General features: G+C 41.3%; 2 protein-coding genes across 2 annotated transcripts; one reads left to right on the forward strand and one right to left on the reverse strand.

Moving 5' to 3' along the window:
• Nucleotides 1-37: 37 nt before the first annotated feature.
• On the reverse strand, nucleotides 38-3,411 carry LOC113008363 (probable serine/threonine-protein kinase kinX). Its single transcript, XM_026145724.1, has 6 exons — nucleotides 3,311-3,411; nucleotides 1,696-2,907; nucleotides 1,492-1,574; nucleotides 1,262-1,399; nucleotides 965-1,076; nucleotides 38-416 (listed from the first exon to the last, which is right to left on the reverse strand). Exons 1-6 carry the CDS (start codon nucleotides 3,351-3,353, stop codon nucleotides 349-351), a joined length of 1,656 nt encoding a protein of 551 aa, XP_026001509.1. The 5' UTR covers nucleotides 3,354-3,411; the 3' UTR covers nucleotides 38-348.
• Nucleotides 3,412-8,124: 4,713 nt separating this feature from the next.
• jam2b (junctional adhesion molecule 2b) lies at nucleotides 8,125-20,508 on the forward strand. The gene is made up of 10 exons (XM_026145726.1): nucleotides 8,125-8,260; nucleotides 13,692-13,757; nucleotides 14,174-14,284; nucleotides 14,433-14,582; nucleotides 17,226-17,407; nucleotides 17,534-17,642; nucleotides 17,733-17,840; nucleotides 19,445-19,463; nucleotides 19,556-19,595; nucleotides 19,741-20,508. The coding sequence occupies exons 1-10, from the start codon at nucleotides 8,218-8,220 to the stop codon at nucleotides 19,777-19,779; spliced, it is 867 nt and encodes a 288-aa protein (XP_026001511.1). The 5' UTR covers nucleotides 8,125-8,217; the 3' UTR covers nucleotides 19,780-20,508.
• Nucleotides 20,509-20,760: the final 252 nt, after the last annotated feature.

Below are 20,760 nucleotides of genomic sequence, written 5' to 3' on the forward strand. Positions count from 1 at the left end.
TATCAAAAACAACATTGTCCATACATTTTGTCTAACTTTATTAAATGTGACTTCTTTATTTATTTATTATATTTCTAAATACCAAATAGGCAATATTGCATTTAAACAAAACGATGGATGGGACTCATTTACAAAAAATTTACTTTCAAATGTGAAATAACCAGAGCGTCCTAACTGAGGTTAATGCAGGTAAATGAAGAGTCCCGTGACTAACAGATGCTGACAGTTCATGGTTTCTAATCATTTACTTTCCAATTTAAGATAAACTGCAAGTAAAGGGGAAAAAAAAGTTCAAACTCAGCACCCAGCATCTGACAAGGATAAGAAAAACACCTCACTGTACATTAACTAATTGTAATAGGAGCAGATGAAAGCCTGGGGTTCCCAGCACGTAAAGTCGTTAAACTTCCCGTTTCCTGAAAAAGACGGACAAACACAGGGTAAGAAATAAAGTAAGTGTGTCTAATAATTTAATGTGAGATCAGTTCAGCTTTATTGAATACATTAATCATATTTATTCAGCAACGTAACTTCTTACTGACTGGTTGAATAATTAATTCAGAGCCATCTTATGAGTTTGGGAAAAGTTCGATTTAACTAACATAACTACACATTTTTGCATAATTTGCAACAACACAGACAGATTATCCTTTTAAATAAATAAATAAATAAAGAAAGAAAGAAAGAAAGAAAGAAAGAAAGAAAGAAAGAAAGAATGTCCATGTAAGTATAATCAGATAAACACTGTTTTAGGAGCTAGATTGCACCTAGATTGCAGAATTGTTCCGCATAAATTTTCACAAGCACCACCACCACTATTTATGTATTTTGGGCTTCTTTCAGCTTTGTAACACTGGTATCTGTGCGTTAGTGATGCTAAAAAAAATGCTAAAAACAAAAATGAATTAACACAAATGGAGGAAAATGAACTAAAATAAACATCTTGGATTAAACCGACTCATACCCCAAGGCAGAACTTCCAGGCAGTTCTCCTTATTTGCTGTGTTATTGGGCTCCCCTGACAGCCAATCAGCGTAGTCCCATTTGGACCCGTCCAACCAGATGAAGCGACCAGTCTGACATGTAACAAGAGATTAATGAGAGTTAATCAAGAGCAGGAGTTTAACATAATGAGTCTCTAGATACAACACATCAGGGACACGAACAAGGTCTCATAGTGCAGTTAATACAAAGGTAAATCATTATTTTGTGCGCTCAACAAGTTCAAGACCTCCACAGATCCCCAGCTCAAAATACATACGTCTAGAAATCGAAGCCCTCCAATCCATGTGCGCGTATACTTTCCATTTTCCTTCAGTATCATCTTCATCAGCTCAGCGTGGTTGTGATTGCTTGTGATGGAGGCCAGATGGCCACCGGGGAACGTTTGGCAAAAAAGCTAAAAAGGAAACAGTGAAAGATCCACATTAATGTCAGAGTTTATATGGAGTCATTGGTTCTTAAATGGAATTACAGAGGATGCATGAATACCTCAGCATTTGCAGGCGTCTTTGGCCCTTTAAAGAACTGGTAACACTTCTCTCCTAGTACTACACCAGGGCAAGAGCGCCGCCCTGTGGTGAAAATTGAGATTACAACATTTAGTAATTTAGCTGGCCTCAGAATATGCACACATGACTACATTTCTGTCACTCTAATTACTTTCTTTGTGCATATTCAGTATGGGTGTTTTACCTTGCATGGCTTGTTTGAACCTGCTACGATTTTCTTCTTCTGACACCAGACCAGTCGGCTCACCATCATCAGGCTCAATCTGGTCTTCTGTTTCTGGCTCTCCATAGAGCTGCACTTGTGATTTTTCTTCCCCTGCGAGTGGGGATTCCTGTTCTTCAGACCTCGCTGCCATCTTAGCTTCTTCATTTGGAAAATAGTTTTCCATAAGTGACACTGGCTGCTCCATTATGTCCAGCGCTGGCCCTTCTTCCAAGATACTAGGATTTTGAAAAGGCTCTTCCATCATCTCAGGCTCCAGTTCCATCACTGGTTCTTGATCTAAAGCATAGTCCCGCTTCCTCATGAACAACTCCTCTTCTGGCAAAGGTTCAGCTGGGCTATTATCATCTAGAGGCTCTAACTCCATGATTGGCTCATCCACCATTTCATTTTTCGCCTCCTCCTCCTCCTCCTCTGGCTTAGGTTCAATGAGTGACTCTTGACTCTGAAATTCTGCATTTGCAGCCTTTTCTTCTTCTGTCAGTTCTGATTCAAACAGGTTGTCATCATCTAGAGGCTCTAACTCATCCACCATGTCATTGTGACTTTCTTCTTCTGCTTCTTCTACCTTTTCTTCGTACTCTTCTTCTTCTTCTTCCAGACCAGAGTGAGCTTGAAGCTGCATAGGCTCCTGATAATTTTCTTCATCTAACATGTGCTTCTCCTCAGGTTCTAGCTCCATTAGAAGTTGATCTGGCTCAACTTTTACCTCTGACTCCACCTGGAACTCGGGGTCATCTTTGAGCTCTTGGTCACCCTCACCTTCTGGATTAACTCCAGCCATTTGAGCCTCAGCTTCCACAGGAACCTCTGCTTTAGCTTCTTGCTGTGCTTCAGACTTTTCCTCCACCTTAACTTCTGGCTTCACTTTGACTTCTAGTTCCACTACACCTGCTTTCTCCACCTCAGCCTCAGCCTCAGGCTCTGCTTTCACCTCTTGCTCTTCATCTGGCTTTACTTTAACCTCTAGTTCTGCCACATTCTGCTTCAGGTCTTCTTCAGCCACTTTTTCCTGCTGCTCTTTGGAGGGTAGTACGGCCTGTGGTGCAGGATTCTCCACCTGTACATGACCCTGCAGTGGAACCGAGTCTCCCAGCAGAGGGAGCTGGTTTTCTTTAGTTAAAACTGGACTTTTTTCCACACCACGGGGTAGTGCTGGCAATGCCAGAGCCACTGCAAAGAGAAAATATTTGAATAATTACTGAAGAAATCACACAGACATCAAACTTTAATAACAAATGCTATGTCTTTTTTTGGTGGTGATCTACCTTCTAATTGTGGGGGAGCCTGGTAGGCCTGTTCAGTTCAATAGCTAACAATCCTCAACCCAGCTTTGGTTTTGAAACACTATATAAGTGAAGTTGTAAATGTTCTAACCCATTAAAAATAGCAACATAATCATTACTAGCTGTTATATCAATATAACACCTAGAAAGCAGCTCATAATGAGTGAATGAAATGTTTTCATTTGATTGATTACATCTTACAAATGACTTCAAATCTAAATTGATTTCAGCTATTTAGGAGAAAAAGACCGTAAAGAGCACAGATCGGTCACGCTCGAGCAGCCTCTTACCTGCAAGGCTCAGTGAGAGCAGCGCTGGCGTCTTCATCTTCATCTAGATGTCAAAATCTGTAAAACTGTTTCATTGACTGTAGACTGATTGACCATTAATGTTTAGCATCTGGGCTTCAACTGTTGGATTGTGCGCTTTGAATCTTTATAAATAGTGTTAATCCCTCCCATTTCATTTAAATTTCCCATAAACTCATAAAGGTGGGTCGTCTCCCTCCCTTATCTTGTCTAAAGTGCTGTTTTTTTTCTTTGTTTCCTTCTGGCGAAGTATAAAGTTCATGTTGTTCAGGGCTGCAGACTTGATTCAGAGGTCTGACCTCCAAACAGATCAGAGTAATAAATGATGTCAGTAAGAGACATGAAATCTGATCACTGTTTTCACGTGCGCTTGTTTTCGACGCCTGACACGTGAGCAAATAAAAACTGAAAACGTAAACTGCTTGTTTATCTGTTGGTTGAACTTTGATAGTTTTGACAACAGATATAAAGAAATATTGGCGGATGCCGGTGTTATCTCTAAGCCTCCTAGTAAACGCGTCTATGTTATAAATGTGAAAATCCTAGAACGTTGAGCATGACGTTGAGTTCAGCATCGCTGAGCTTCAAACTCTTACAAGATTTTTAGTAGCTAAACCAATGTTATCACTTTGAAAATAGATGACTTCCTTCTGGAGTTATCGTATTTACAAATTCAGGCGTCCATGATGCCCACCCACACATCAGGGTGACGACAGTACTTCATCGGCCTTTTACAACTGAGTAGTAAAAGCTGAAGACTGTCTTAAAGAAATACAGTATGAAAGTATATAGTTTCCTAGTAAGGCATGTTGATATTTACCTAACAAACTAACCTTACAAGCTATAACATCAAAAGTTTGTACAGGAATAATTGTCATGTGTCTCCACAATAACCCACCACACAGTCAGATACTGATTATTAATTTATTATTACTATTATCATTTTCTCTCTTGGACAAAATTAGGACCAGTGCTTTTAATTTGCAGTAAAAGCAAATAAAATCAATATTCAGTGCAACGAAATGTAAATATTCTCCATCTAGTTCACATGCAAATATAATATCTTCATCCCTTCACAGTAAAAACTAAAGGTGTTTATCAGATATAGAGCTTGTTTTGATGTTTTTAGGCTTCTCATTCTCTGCACTTCTACCATTAAAGCATACAACAATACAGCAAAAAGCAGTGAACCCCATAATGCACATCTACGGAAAAGGTTCTCACACCCTTACAGTGACTTTCTTTAAGTAGTCAGTCGGGAAAAAAAATGCAAATGAAGGAAAATCTCTGATGGATTTAATGGAAGCAATTACAGTTTATCCAACCGAAACATGTCAGGCACCTATGGATGTGACATCCTGGAGGAGCTGCACTATCTGTGGATCCTGAATGTGCTGCAGGGACCGTCTCATATTACAGCAGTGACAGACAATAACAGAAAGCAAAAGTAGAGAAAAATCAGTCAGGAAAGAGCCAGTCTGTGGCCACCAGCTTCAAAGCCTTTCCCTTTTTTGGGAGGGTTGTCGTGTTGTTGCCTCTCCAGTGCACCTGTTGTCACTTGGATTTTCACTCCATTCAGTTTCCACCAAACCAAAGCAAAACATTAAATGGCAGCTGTGTCGCTCAATATTCATGGACTGTGGTCAAATCCTGATCCTCTGTGATATGTTCAGGTTTTACAAGTTGCTGAATGTCGCTGTTTGATTTATTAAGAAAGAGATCGTCGGCCAGTAGACTGCTGCTTTCTAAGAGTATGTTGGATACTCTTACGCTGAACACCATGGGGATTATTGCAGTCTCTCTTTGTTTTTTGTATGAATGACTGTATTAAATATTTTAGAAACTCTGTGATGAGAGCAAGGGTGAGCACAGCGACAGTCCTGATCTCATAGTGTGGCTCAAGGTTGTTGGTTTGAGTGATATCAACAAAACAGAGCTGGGATCTCTGATAACTTTGGCAGCTCCCAGTTTGGGTTCAGGAGACAGACAACCACTCTACTTTTAAAAATATGTTTAAAACTTTGCTTTTTAATAAAACTTACAGTTATAGCTGGATCAGGTTTCATGCATCTCTTGGTTATGCTCTTACAAAGAACAAATCAGGTTTTTGTTGTAGTAAAGTGTGAGGTAGACAGCTGCTCCGCTGGCTGTTATCAAAGGTCACCGTGCATTTGAAAGTCACCCGTCCTCTGAGATTCACTATCTGACTGACTTTGTTTCTGTATGTTTGTGTAAAGTGAGCAGTGGTTGCTGAGATGTGCTGCTATGCATGTGCATGTGTGTGTTACATGACATCAGTGTGTCCCGCTCCGAGCAGAGCAGCTGGGACTGTCGATTGTGAACAGGTGTTGCAGCTGAGATTTAGGGAGTTAGTGTTTCACTGTTTCTCTTTGTGTGTACTTACGCACACGTGTCTGGATGTATGTCCCCCGTGTGTGTCTTTGTGTGTGCGTATGGCCACAAATGTAAGCATGTGTGCACATTAACCAGAATGAGTGACAATGTGCCGTTGTGTGGGCGCTGGTGGTGAGAAACCTAATAGCCAGAGACACAGTAGCTCAGCAGCAGCTGCCACTTCTCTCCGGCTTAGGCTCATCACTGCAGACATATGGAAAACTCCAACCTCTGTGATTTCCATTCTTTATATGCAGGCAAAGGGTTACATGTTCCCAAGAAATACTTAAAATAAGTAGAAACACAAAGGCATCAAATACATTTATTTGTACTATATAAAAGCCTTTCATGAACAGAGCCCTTTACAGTACAGTTACCTCTACAACTGCAATTCTGGAGTTGCTGCATGGTTTGGGACTCCGGTGGACCACAGTGAGAGCCATTATTCATGACTGGAGAAAACTTGGAACAGTGGTGAACCTTCCCAGGAGTGGCCAACCTACCAAAATTACTCCAAGAGCGCACTTTCAACTCATCTAGGAGGCCACAAAAGAACCCAGAACAACATCTAAAAGAACTGCAGGCCTCACTTGTCTCATCCATGGGAGATTTCTGCTGAGTAAAAAACTCCACAAAGTCTCGACTCACATTTGCCAGAAAACATCCTGATGATTTGACTTTTGGGAAAATATTCTGTGGACTGATGAGACAAAATTAAACTTTTAGCAAGGTTTGAGTCCCGTCACATCTGGTGTAAAACTAACACAGAATATCATAAAAGAACATCATACCAGCAGTCAAAGATGGTGGTGGTAGTTTGATGGTCTGGGGCTGCTTTGCTGCTTCAGGATGAAACCATGAATTCTGCTCTCTTCCAGAAAATACTGAAGGAGAATGTCCAACCATTAGTTTGGGTCCCTTGGCTTATAAATGGTCCATGTTTTCACTCCTGCTCTTACTCATATTTGTGTAAAGGATAAATAACATATAAAAATAATTTACACGATGAATGTACATCCAGTAATTTTTAGCTTTCGTTCAGTCGTTTGTCTCTACCAAGCAACAACCTTAAGTGCTAGAAACTGAAGCCAAAGTTGACGTGTCAGGCCCACTTGAAGCTGGCTCCTAAAGTTTTAGTATCTATAGCTACTTTCTCCTTTTCATAACAACTTTATTTTGGGAAAATGTTTTTTCTATAATTCGTCCACTTTGATACTAGAGTTTTGGTGTGGCTGCTTTGACTGTCCAGACCAGGCAGCTGTCAGCAGGTTTCACCTCTGCAGTCACTAAACTGTTGCTATTGGAACCTTTCAACCCCCTGAGGTCTAAGTCATCATTAGTGACTAACCCTATATTAGTCAGCGAAAGGCAAAACAAACATGTAAATATTATTTTGATGTTTCTTTGTTGCCTGACTGGGAAAAAACGATTCAGCTTGCTAGCCAGCATTAGTGGATAAATTAGCAGTCAACCCTCTCAATCAAATTCACCCACTCACATATGGTGTCAAAATACTGTGATGGCAGCAGGTAAAACTAAAGGCCATTATACACTGAACACGTTGTGAAAAATCAACATGAAATTCTCAATTTTACAGATCGGAACTTGCCGTGTGAGTTATATACACACCCAACACAAGAAACTCAACACGTTCTTAAACAAGAAAAGGAGGAAATGGGGATTCTGATTTCATCCCATTTTCACGAGACAGCAGCAACTGGGAGATCTCCATAGTTTGATCCAGCAGTTGAAGCTGGATCACGGCCGCTTTCGTATATGTTTCAGTGTGCCAGTTTGAACTCTTGGGAGCACATCTGTGGAGGCAGGTAAATCCTTTCAGAGAGCCTATGAGCGCACTTGTTGTTCCGACACAAGAAACTGGAAAAATCTCAGTAGGTTACAAAAATAAATGCCAGTGAAATGACATGGTCAGTTGAACTGCTGCATTAAGAATACGTGAGTCCGAAAAATATTTTGACTCACGAAATATTCACAGGGATTTTAAAACCCTTTAGGCTGAGGCTTCAAAGTGTGAAGAACAATCTATTTCCATCTTTTATATACAGTCTGTGGTCTCTAGAGACTACAAAAATGATGTGATGTACAAAAAATTCCAAAGAGCTTAGTGACAATGTAGTTAATAAAATGTGTTTCATGTAACGAATCCTCAAACGCTTTTGTGTTTAATGGCTGAAGAAACCATTCAAAAGCTTCCTTTCTCATTACTACTACATTACTACTCGATACTACTACAGCCGGGCAGGTCCCCCTGTCAGAAAGAAAGGCTCATGTTTCCTCTGAGAGCTTTGTCTGAGAAGAGGGGGTGGTCACCCTGAACTTGTGCACGCGCCCCGTAAGTTGTCCGGGATACGTGAGCGCGCACGTGGCCGTTGCACATGAAACTTGAAGAAGCTGCAGAGAGTTTAGAGTAAAACTCATCTGCTCCACGGACACCGACAGACCTCAGGAAAGAGCTCCGACACCCGAGAAAAGCCATGAAGATGCTGGCGCTGCCTCTGCTCATCACCATTTTGCACAGTGAGCTTTTTATTGTGTTCAAAACTTCAACAATTTCTGTTTTGATACTGAATGAGAGAGTGTGTGCAACTTTTAGAGTCAGCCAATTTTTACGTTGCATTTATACACAGTAACAGTGCAAACATGTATCCATACGCGATGTGAGGTTGAACTACATGTTTTATGCATTTATTTATTTTAATGTCAGACCTTTTTACAGACTTATAAATATGTAATTACGCATTTTCTCCTCTTTCTTTCATTCTATTGCAATATAACAGTTAAGGACCTACTTTATTTTACTAAAGAAAACAACACATACCACCGTCTTACGTGATTATGCAACTCAAGTTTTATCTTATTAAGCTGCAAGAGGCCACCGAAACAAAATGTAATTTTGGGCCAAATTAACAACTTTATAAACGACTGCATGTAGGCTAAGTGTCAAAACGGGCATTTACGAGGCTCTGATACTTATTGATTGATTATTAGTGTGTGAGTTGTAGAGCTTGTGCGTGATTTCACAGACAGCGCGGAGGAGGTGCGATGTGTTTGGGGAGTGCAGTGGGGGTAGAGATTGTGCAGGGAGTGGCTGGGCTTCATGTTTACACTGAACCCGCTCTGATGCTGTTTGAACCCGAGATCCACGGGCTGATGAGACGGATCACGTGACCCCCGCGGAGGAGATTGAGATCCCAGAGTTTCAGGGAAGATAGCCCCTGACTGACCCTTAGTTGTTAATTGGACTGAGATGAAAAAGCAGTAAAGAAAAAATGCATTTGATGCTGCTGTGGGAATCTTAAAGGCCAAAGGCTGCCGTCCAAACAACATGTTTTACGCAGTTAATTGCGTCTTTGACGTGCATGTGTTTTGATTTTTCTTGTATTTACATGTGAGGACCAAAAGTCCTTGTAGAGATGAAACGATTACAATCTGTTTGTTTAGACACACTGCCTTTTAATATACTCTGAAAATATTTTTTTCATTACTGCACAGGAGGTATCATAGGTGGTTTTTCAGTTAGGTTACAATGTCTCCTTAAAACAGCAGAAACCCTAAAACACGTAACTTTTTTTAATAGTAGAAGCGGATTAAGTTTTAGGGTTTTCAAGTGCACATTTGAATAAAATAAAATATGTAGTGTTAAAACACCGTTATTATGCATTCTGTATTAAAGTAAAAGTAAAAGAGTGCAGGGTGTTCAGGATCAGTCAGCAGAGATCCTCACAAGTGTGTTTTACAGATGTCTGTGCATGTGTATGCTATGCCAGCTGAGAAGGGTAAGGTTACTGTCATAAAGAATGGCTTTGTGTGCAACACACACACACACACACACACACACACACACACACACACACACACACACACACACACACACACACACACACACACACACACACACACAGAGTGTGCCACACAAGAAACATGCATCGCTACATCGCTAGTCAGGGGTTAAAGTGGGATTTGGCAGGTGTAGTTTGGGTGTAGCATTGGAAAAAGAATTACTAAGAAATAAGTTACAATATGATGTTTTTTGGGCTCCAATATAATTTTTATTTATTTTTTAAAATCTGTAGAGGTTTTAATCAGCTGACCTGTGCTGCTACATTATTGTTAACTGTTTTTTAAAAACAAGATATAAGCAAAGGCTTCTGATTTTCAGCTGTTGACACAATCCAGCTAATATAAAAGTTAGAATTCAGAGAGCGAGTCTGATCAGAATCATCATGTGAAAAATAAACTGATGTTTGCTACCCTTTATATACATCCTTTTTTTTTTTTTTTAGAAGGGGAGAAAGAAAGAGGGAAAGAGAAACAGCTGAGAAGAGGGACGGGGGAGAAGGGCAAAAGACAAAAACCAACAGAACGGGCAGAGAAAAAAAAAATGCATATATCGATCACCTGGATCACCTGTTGAGAAAGAAAAAAGAAAGCAAGCAGAAGAGAACAAGAGTAATAGAATAAACAACATCACAATGATATATGGGAATATGACAGTAAATACTAAATGTTAAACATTATTGTGCAGCACATAAGATCAACAGAACACAGTGTGCTTTGAGGTAGGAGCCAAAAAGGGTGTAGTTTGTGGGTGTGATCACCCGTGTGTACACCTGTGAGCATGGACGCGCTTGTTTTTTGTTTTTTAAAAGGTTCCTTCATGTAATAATCTGCTAGAGGGTGTGGGGGGGCCACAGCCCCGTCCTCCAGGGCATGAAGCAGGTGTGGAGGAGATCAAAACTCCAGACATCCAGAGGCCCCCAGAACACAAGAGACCAAGGAAGACCAACAGAGGGGCAGCCGCGCCACTGTCCCGGAAAGAGCTGAGGAGAGTCCCAGATGAGGGCTCACTCAGCAGCCGCGGAGCAGAAGCCAGGGGGAGTTGCAGTGACGCGCCCGTGAGCTCCGCCGGCAGCCAGCTGCGCCTGAGTGACCGAGCCCCAGGCCGAGAGGCCGGGGGCACCCCACCTCCGAAGTGGCCCGAGCGAGCCCCAGGCTCCAGGCCCCGATAAGCGGCCGCCAAGGAGTGAGCCGGTGTGTACCTGGACGCCCACCCCCGGACACAAAGAACCACCAACGCACCGATGTCTGAGGGGGTCCACCACTGGCAGGGGAAGTGGTGGTAGGGGGAGATAGGCCTCCAAACCTTGGAGGGCCTGAGATGTCCCCAGAGAGGTGGCGCCTGATACCCAACCTGACATATAGACACAGACATACAGGCACACACAGATACAAACATCCATTCCCACCCTCATGCTCTCATATGCACTTACTCCACACTCAACCAACGTGGAGACAGACATAAAGAGACGTTGTACACACGATCACACTCCCCAAGCGTACTCTACAAACCGGGTCTAGGTGCCCCCGCCTCTGGAGGGGGGAACTGCACCCAGACCCAGGTGGTGTTTCCCTTTTCCCTGCGGTGGGGGGAGGCAGACCGCCCCGACTCCGCAGCAGCAGGAAGGCTCCACACTCCAGACCGCAGTCGGACGGCCAACTCCTCCTCCTCCTAGCCCCCCTGCTCCAGCAGGTCGCAGAGAATGGGGGTGAGAGAAGACTCCAAACCTCCCTCCACCCGCTCATTGTAATGTTGATGCATGTGTGTTCTAAGGTGCATTTAAAACCCAGGAGGGCTTGGAGCTACCTGCCAGAGAGCAGCAGGTAAGCGCATGGTCCCTCCTGCTAGCCCTCAATGTCCACGTGTATTTAAAATTGAGAGGTGGGCAACGATGCCAGGGGTGGGGTGTACCCCCTGATGGTACTTTGGACTCCGTGCATCGTGCCCACCCCCAAGATCCTATATGTATGTGTAATGAGAGTGTGAGTAATGTGAATGTCTAAGTTGTGGGATAAAATTGAGGCAGAGGCAGCCAGAAGGGGACAGAGGGGGGGGTAGCCTCCTCTGCACCCTGGTGACATACCCCTACTCCAAGGCCCTGCATGTGTGGGTGGTTGTGGTGGAGCGGGAAGAGGGAGGCAGCTGGAGATGGGGAGGGAAGGAAGGGAGGGGCAAGTGACCCCTCCCTGGGGCCAGCTCCCCCGCTGACCCCAGTAGGCACCCCCATACTCCGCGACCCGCCAGGGAAAGGGGGCCCAGGCCCATCCAGACCGGGGCCCAGTGCAGCAGCGCCGCCCGGCCCCACAGAGCCCGGGACAGTCCACCCAACCCCACCACAGAGAAAACTGCACCCACCCCACCATCCACTCATCTTCCAGACTACATAAGACAATAAACACCCAGGCTGAGATCTTCCTCCACCTCTCCTGTATCTCCTACCCTTTATATACATCCTAACATTGCCCACGGACAACACAGCCTGCTGTGCACCAGTAAACGTCACTACAATACTGCAAACGTATCGGTTTAGCCAACACTAAACTTTACCAGACTGCTTGGTATTTTCACGCAAATTTGAATAGCATAGAATTTGTAAGCTTCAATTAGTTTGTCACATGTATAATTCCAAAATCGGGTTTAAAAACTCTAAAATCAATTAGGACATTATATGTAAGATTTAAATTTCAAGTTTCAAGTTAAACCGATTTCACTTGATGACCATTTCCTACCCTTAAAAATCTTCTTGTCCTCTCTTTTCTTACCTCTTTCTCCATCTCTCACATTTACAACTATGCATTTATTAGCAGTTATTTTATGTAAGACTGCACAGAAGTACTTTGTCACACAATGTTTTTACCACATATTTGTCGTATTTTTCGAGCTGTTTGCAAGTTTTATTTGAAATCACCAGCCAAAAAAATGTCACTCAGTTCATGCTCGCTCCTCTTCTGTATCGCTAAATGCTGGACGGAGTGACTGAAACTTTGAACACCGTTAAAAAGAAAAGAAAAGATGCGTTAAAAGCACAAGTGGGCTGTGGGATATCATTATTTTGTTATTACTGAGCATAATCCATACTGTCAGTCTACAGCACATGAAAAATTAACTCATTGGTCAGTAATATGCATTAATCTGTTTATCGGATTTAACTGCTCGTTAACTGAAGGACCGTTCCAGCCCACTTTCTCCCCATCTTTAATCCTCAAGTACAAGCCTGTTATGTAATTCAGTTTTACTACCAGTCTCCTCTCTGCTGCTTTCAAATGTTTATTTTTTTTTACTTAAAGCACACTTACAGCTGATGGTCACGTGACACATTTAAGTTTCACAAAGCAGCTCCGCTTCAGTTTACGTGATGTCAAGGGAGTATCCTGTAACAGCAACCTCTGCGAAGCTTCCAAGTTCTACAATAAAAACTTTATTTCCAGCAAAATTGCTTGCCAATAATATAAAAGTCAGATTTTACAGCCACGTTTGAAGCGTTTATTTATTTTTTAGGTGGCGTGTCACTCTAAATTATTTTCTCTTATCTCTTTCTGAAGGCGTCTGCTTAATGTCGAGGTAAACGTGGGTGTTTGATTGCGTGTGCTGAAGGGACAGATCACTGAAGGCGGTTATCAGGTCGCCTTAAAGCAGCTTGTCAGAGGGCCATCCATCACTTGCATTCCTGCACAGCACCGCTCCTGGCACCACCAGGATGTAGCTCCACACTCAGTGTCTGTTTGTCTCTGTCGGCATGTATTACTATGTTTATGGGCACCAGTTGCAGTTTGAAACTTTTCTTGTGAAGAACATTTTGCGTTGTGAGAACATTCAAGCCCCACAGGTTATTACTGCTGTTCTATACTTTGCGTTAAGGCTTCGACTGGAAAGTCAAATGTGTGTGAGTGCGACTGCTTCCACACAAAAACCAAGCATTAAGCAAACGTCCTGTTTACATATGAGTAAGCTTCTTGTGTCTGATGGTTTACCATGTAGCTCCTTGATCTGAAACTATAAAGATGTTTAACATTTCCATTTATGTGCTCCAGTAAACATTTAAAGATTGTACTCGATGGTCTGAGAGTAAAACTGGTCTTTCACAGGACGCTGATCTTCTCTCTTCTGCAGGTCCTGTCAGTTTATCAGTGACAGTAAGCAGCAGTAAACCCAAAGTGGAGGTTCACGAGCACACTGGTGAGACCGACGCTGCAGTTTTTCACATTCCTGAACATAATTTGTCTGCTATCTTAAAATGGCCACAGTCTTATTGTTTCATCTTAATAAAATATATTTCATATTTAACCTATTGTAATTCCAAATAATAGGAAAACAACAAACTAGATATAAACATATCTAATATCATATTGTCCAATTTCTGTCTTTTTCTCCTCTAAAAAAACACATTCATGTTAACTGAACACTTTCAAATAATTATTCTTTATTGAAAATTGCAACTACCAGAATATATTTCAGAATACATGGATATAAATAAAGAAATACATCATCCGTAGTCATGAGTGTGCATGAGTTGGTAAAAATCAATTAGTTTGAGACATTAAAAAAGGTAACGTAAGGATTAAAGATGAATATTGTTTTACTTTTACTTTTAGACGCTGTGCTGTCCTGTGAGTTCAAGACAGAGAAAGATCAGAACCCTCGAATCGAGTGGAAGAAGAAAGGAAAGGGGGTGACTTTTGTTTACTTTAATCACAAATTCACAGGTGAGTGACGGATCATTACTGCACGCATTTGTTTTTAAACTTAACCTGATTTAATAAAGAAGATTTTGTGTGGCCTTTTTTTTATGTTTGCTGACACTTTGCTTTGATTGTTTTCTTTGTTCATCATTCTCCGTCTTTTGCACTTTAGGGTCTTACGCTGGACGGGCTAAGATAGAGGGAGCGACGCTGACGATACACTCCGTCACTCAGAAAGATTCAGGGGAGTACCGCTGTGAGGTGACAGCCAGCGAGGATCACGTCAACCTCGGAGAGGCCACTGTGACACTTAATGTTCTTGGTATGAATATATTACGAACGTACATAAGGATAGGGATAGGACAGATCTGTGTAAGAGGTGAACACTAAACTATTTCAGGGTGCAAGTCAATGGCACTTAACTCCTGTGATGTGACATGTGAAACAATAACGTACATGTTGGTGGAACCAGGAGGATTCACAGCAAATCTTTTAAATGTGATTGTATTGCACAAATAACTGCAAACAATTCACACAAGCCTCCCTCACCTGAATTGTGAGATTAGGGTGAGGACAGTCGTTAAAGGTGCAATATGTGGAGTAATTTACGATAGAAGCAGTTTCTTGATAGCATGGAGCAGCCACTCTGAATCCGCTCTGCTATGGATAGGAAATTATAACTGTTACCTCAGTGCCCGATCCGTTTATGTTGGACTGCTGTACAGGGTGCTACTCTGAGTAACTACCCCATCTCAGGCTATAGCCATATTACATTAACCTTTGGACCACCATGACTTTATTAGCATGCTAACTTTAGTAGAACTCTCCATTATGCTTGGCACATGGGTTGTTTTGCACAGACAGTGAAATCACCACAGGTCTGTACTGTTTACATCAGGTGTCTCCACTCAGGCAAAACCTCCACATCGGCGCTCGTATATGTGGAAAAGAAGTCAAAACTGAAAGCAGAAGGTGTGTCATCCTTCAATTACATCACAGTGAGGCGACAAATGTTGTGCAAATTCAAATGTCGTGTTCATTTAACAACAGATACATCATAATTTTCTCCATTAAGGTAAAAAAAATGATATAGAACAAAGATTTTCTCCATTTCTGTCAAATGTTGATGTCCAAGATACATGGTAATGGTTGCTAGGTGACAGGAGCAGAGCATCCAGTTTAACAGCTAAGAACTTCTGTGCGTCTCTGTCTTTACGTCCTTTTGAGGATGCGATCCCTGAATTTGGACACATCCAATGAAATCCCTGAGACCTTTTCTGCCACTTTTGTTGTACGGTGCTGTTCACCACACCGAAAATGGTGAGCGCAAACGAGCTGTTACACAATATCCGAGCGGCTTGGTAGTGCATAGGTGTTAAAAATGACAATCTATTAATAAATCAGGTTGATTTTTTGTGTTTCAACATTTTTAAAACTTAAATGTGTAAAAGTGCTAGCCAGATGAAATCAAATCAGCCACCCTGCTGCTATGAATGTTAGGCCAGCCACCCACTAGCCATCAGTGAAGTGTGGTATTATATGATGTGGGATGTTAGGTTATCTCACTTCAGATCAAGATGAACTTTGTGATGTCGAAGACATTTTGACATTTCATTCAAAGAGAAAATAGAGTTATTTCGTATCTTTTGGAAATAGGTAAAAATGGTTTCTTTGACACATCCTCAGCTTGAAATGAGAAAAAATGGGAAAAGTAACATTAGATTCATAACTTGTATAATGTATAATAATATATATATTCTTTATTTTCATTGTGATTTTAATCAAGACACATATGGTACTTTTAAAGGAAACACAATGTTGTGTTCTTCCCTGTGCGGTACATGTGAATATACTCTGCACTGAACGTTTGAACTCAAGGCTGTCAGGCAAAAGTCTACATTGCCTCACTCAGCTTTCAGAAATTATAAATGAATTGACTATTTTGTGCATTCCTGCTCGAAGAGATATGGTTGTTTCTCTGAGGTTCGAGGATAACGACTCAGTAGTTTATGCATTCCTGCCATAGCACAAAGATCCAAGCTTCTAGTTTCCACGTGAAGGTCCAGCACGCACATAGAAATACCTCTGGATGCCCTTTGATATTGTTCCCATTTTATTTACATTTCCAAAGAGAATTTAGATTTTGGGGGTTTTGCAGTTTGCAGCATGAAGTAATGAGTTTACAGAGTATGTGAGATATATTTGGCAAACCACAGAAATTGTGCAAATAACAACTTCTTATAAACTTTATAATCTCTTCCATTAGGATATGTTGCAACAGGCAGACTGTTTTGTGCCAGTGTAGTTTAATTTTCTTTAAGATTATTCACCAACTTATTGAAAAAAAGCCTCATTATTATTAAATCTAAATGTCATTTGAGGTGATTACATATATACTTTCACAAAAATAACATGGTTGCAAAACAAGAGTTTCACGGATAAATTCTGTTGGCACTCTTAATACAAGTCGTGAAGTCACACGTGTCATCATATTGTGGTAAAACTACACACAGTTTCTTTTACATTGTTAGATTTCAATGTAGGTCGATGCTCACATGTTGGTCATTTGTGGACATTGTAAAGATAAAAGAATGATCGCACAAATGTTTTTTGTTGGTGGAGTTTCTGGTTGGCAGCCTCCCAGCTGGCACGTGTGAAAGCCTCACTTTGACTGATATCTCTGGAGTGATGTATGGGAAACATGTTTGGCTGAATAGACACTTGGTTGGTGGCTGCAGGAAATGCACTTCCAGATCAATACATCAATCTGACATAATTTATAACAAAAGGAATCATCAGACCTCTCTAGTTTTGCCTAAAAAAGTCTATTAAGTGATATTACACTATGCAGATGTTAACATTTTAAGCATTTGTAGGGAGACTTTCGTGTTGTCTTACAAATTGAAAACATAATATATTTAAAAAATATATAGTTTTACCTTTCTCTGTCTTTCCCCCCTCTCAGTGCCGCCTCATGTCCCTTCCTGCAACGTGCCAAGCTCTGTGTTTGTAGGGTCAGGCCTGGAGCTTCTCTGTAAGGACAAACTGAGTGTGCCTCCCGCTACCTACCGCTGGTACAAAGACAACAAGGCACTAACAGCCACGGGAGAGACTCCTTACAGCATTGACACAAACAAGGGCACACTGGTGAGTGCTACCTAAAGTTTTCAAATACAATATAATATAATGTACAGAATGTTATACAAGGGTCCAAAAACACAACTGTTATTCCTTTCGTGTACCCTGCCGCCTGCCTCTGTTTGTCTGGAGCAGAAGTTTAAAAGTGTGTCCAAGGTGGATGCAGGGATGTATCGCTGTGAGTCCTCCAACAGTGTGGGGGCGCCCAAGAGCTGTGTGGCCCAACAACTCAAAGTTATTGACTGTAAGTATTTTAAGAAAGTACTCACTGGAGATTATGCATCACGCTCTGGAGACCAAATATTAAAAAAAAATCTGATTCTGCTGCTTCCAGATCCTTTGAATATGACGATTTTAATAGCAGGTGCTGCAGGTTTGGCAGCGTTCATGCTTTTCTGCTGCATCTGTGTGTGTGTCTGCCGACACCGAGGCTGCTGCAAAAGTAAGTAGTGCAGTGCTGCCACAAATGTGTTCAATTCAATTCAATTTTATTTATACAGCGCCAAATCACAACAACAGTCGCCTCAAGAGCTTTATATTGTAAGGTAGATCCTACAATAATACATGCAGAGAAAAACCCAACAATCCTATGAGCCCCTATGAGCAAGCACTTTGGCGACAGTGGGAAGGAAAAACTCCCTTTTAACAGGAAGAAACCTCTGGCAGAACCAGGCTCAGCGAGGGGCGGGGCCATCTGCTGTGACCGGTTGGGGTGAGAGAAGGAAAACAGGATAAAATAGCCCGTTTAGGCGTGTGAGAAAAACACTCGAGTGCGTCCTGTCATGTAATAATTCTGCATTATTCGCGTAATATGCCAACGATTTGTCACGTCCCGAGGCGTTCCATGGGAATGTGAAAGGTGACCGTCTGCGTTCCTATGCTATGCACCGGATTGTGCATGAAATCGAATGATACTCCCGCTGTAACACACAACCCAGCTGTGTATTCCAGCCCTAACCCTAACCTTAATCCTAACGTTAACCACCACCTTAATCATATTATATAGTGTTTTCCAAAGCGATTTAAGTAAAATAAACGTACATGTGTAGATTCATTCCAAACGGTTCTCGAACTCGTAATATAGGGATGTGTTGGGTGACCAAAAGCGTAATATACCGATGATTTGTCACCTAGCGTAAAATGTTACGCTTTGGGAGTGAGAACGTGTTGTTTTTTCACACCTTCACTTATATTTAGTCCATCCATTTGGACTTGTTTCTCAGAGTGCATGTCAATTTATTGATCTGCACCTAAGCAACCAGATGAGTGAGCAGCTATTTTTTTAGGCTGTCAGCAATGGATTCAGCCTTTTATTTAAAAAAAAATAAATACCAGATTAGATGAATTTCGTCTATGGCCGTGGAACAGGATTGAGTTGACAAATGCAAAGTTTAATTGTAAACAAAATTAGAATGAGAACAATCACGTGTATGTGTTTCTGAACACGGTACTTTATCAAATATCCAAGAGCTATTTGGGTGGAAGAGGTCCTCTTTGCCAGTCTTTCATATTAAAATGAATAGTTTTTGCAGAAAGTATTTGGTTATTCTTCTGATCAGGTTGTAATTCTAATGCTCATGCTAATGTTTTGAAAACAACAATAAGGTGAGAAGCACAGAGAAAACAACTCTGATATATGTAGTAACATAGTGTCACCATTTAAAAATGCTCTCGTGAAAGAATCCTTCCTGCATTTAAAGCCTTACCTAAAAAAAACCCTTCCAATTGTTTGGATTTTACTGCTTTCAGATTTACTGTTTTACTGCTCTTCTTATCACTGTTTCTTGCAAGCAGTTGTTTTCACCAATAAACTCTCTTTGCACAACCGGACTTAGCACCAAATAACAGAAAGACACATTTGGTGACTAAATGAAGGGTTTGGTAGAGACCCAACAGAACTAATAAGAAAAACTTCAGTTAAACATAAAAATGACTACTTGAGTAAATCTCTGTATTTTCGAGTTCTCCCAGAATTGAGGTATTGTGACCACAACTGACAAATTTTCATGTATTGACTAATTTTTTCTTTGTTTTTTATTCGAACAGAGAGCAAGAAAACAAAAAGGTGAGAGTTTCTTCTTCCGCCCTGCATGTTGCCCTTATTGTTATTCCAAAATAATAAGTGTTGACTAAACTGCCCTCCCCCTTGCCTTTCAGCACCAAGTCCTACAACCCTCCTCCTCCTCCCACCCGCAATGTGAGTGATCAAAGGCCTCGTTATCAAATCAGGGCTTGTTTTGCATGCATTCATTTGGAATGCAACTGTTGATAAGCTTCCGATAACACCAGGCACAAGCTAATGAAAGGAAATGTGTCACTGTATGTCTCTCTGCTCCCTACAGCTCAAGCACTACAAACAAACTCAGTCCTTCATGATCTGAGGGCGAAGCCTTCTTCCTCTTTGACATCAAACCATCCAAAAAACCAAAGTAACTGCAGTTACTGCTCAAAACACCGGGAGGTTGATCGACTGTCGCCTGCTCGATGCCGTCTGGGATGGAGATGAAGATCGAGGCCTCTTGAAACGCCAAGCAAAAGCAAAGACGAGAAATACTTAGCAACAGGTTTGCTGCTTTGTAAATAAAATAACGCACTGACAGTTTAAAGGTAGCTCAAGCACACGTCAAAATGTATGACTTTACCACTTTATCAAATGCTGTGTAACTGTTTTCACGATGTTCTTTGTCTTCAGTGTTTCAAAACACTTCTAAAATCGGTTTTCCACCTTTACTTGGAGAACGTTTTGGCTCTTTAGTCCCACCTACTGGTCAGGAACTAACCACCCACAGTATTACTGCATACACTAAACCATAGATCGAATCCTTCTTCCTGGTTTCACTTAATATTACATATAGAGATACTATTATATATGTCGTTATCTTTCTCTTCGTGTTTTTACATATTTTTCTAAACCTATTTGTGAGCCGATCTCTTCTGTATTTTTATATCTTTGGTTGTATTTGCTTAAATTCTGATCATATAAATTGAGTGAGAGATGAACAGGTGTCTGCACACACTGAATGACGTTTTGGAAGCTTTGTAAATGTTTTGTACTCAAATCTTGTGATGACTTTAATCCAATAAAGAAAGGATAAGAAAGCTCTTTGCAATTCAAGCTGGATTATTTACTGTCACAGAGTCAGGCACACACTCAGGGCGGGAAGTACAATATGCTGATTTGTGCTGTGACATTAATGTCGGTATGTGTTCAAAGTATTTGTGCAAATTTCAAAGAACAGAAACAGGATTTACATTTAATCCTCAACATTTTGGGCAAAGCTGCTCTCAAAGCAAACTTTCCAAATGCTTTTTTACTCTGCACTGGAAGTTTTTGAACTACAGCAAAACTCCCACTTTATGTA

The sequence above is a fragment of the Astatotilapia calliptera genome, chromosome 16, assembly GCF_900246225.1.
Source record: "Astatotilapia calliptera chromosome 16, fAstCal1.2, whole genome shotgun sequence".
Classification (NCBI taxonomy): Eukaryota; Metazoa; Chordata; class Actinopteri; order Cichliformes; family Cichlidae; genus Astatotilapia; species Astatotilapia calliptera.

What these genes read in the sequence shown, in the direction of transcription:
- LOC113008363 (XM_026145724.1), bottom strand. Translation starts at nt 3,353, where the DNA reads ATGAAGATGAAGACGCCAGCGCTGCTCTCACTGAGCCTTGCAG. An exon ending in GCTCTCACTGAGCCTTGCAG is followed by an intron (nt 2,908 to 3,310) that starts GTAAGAGGCTGC and finishes TTCTCTTTGCAG; the next exon opens with TGGCTCTGGCATTGCCAGCA. An exon ending in CCTGGAAGTTCTGCCTTGGG is followed by an intron (nt 417 to 964) that starts GTATGAGTCGGT and finishes CGTCTTTTTCAG; the next exon opens with GAAACGGGAAGTTTAACGAC.
- jam2b (XM_026145726.1), top strand. Translation starts at nt 8,218, where the DNA reads ATGAAGATGCTGGCGCTGCCTCTGCTCATCACCATTTTGCACA. An exon ending in GCTCATCACCATTTTGCACA is followed by an intron (nt 8,261 to 13,691) that starts GTGAGCTTTTTA and finishes TCTCTTCTGCAG; the next exon opens with GTCCTGTCAGTTTATCAGTG. An exon ending in CTTTAATCACAAATTCACAG is followed by an intron (nt 14,285 to 14,432) that starts GTGAGTGACGGA and finishes TTTGCACTTTAG; the next exon opens with GGTCTTACGCTGGACGGGCT.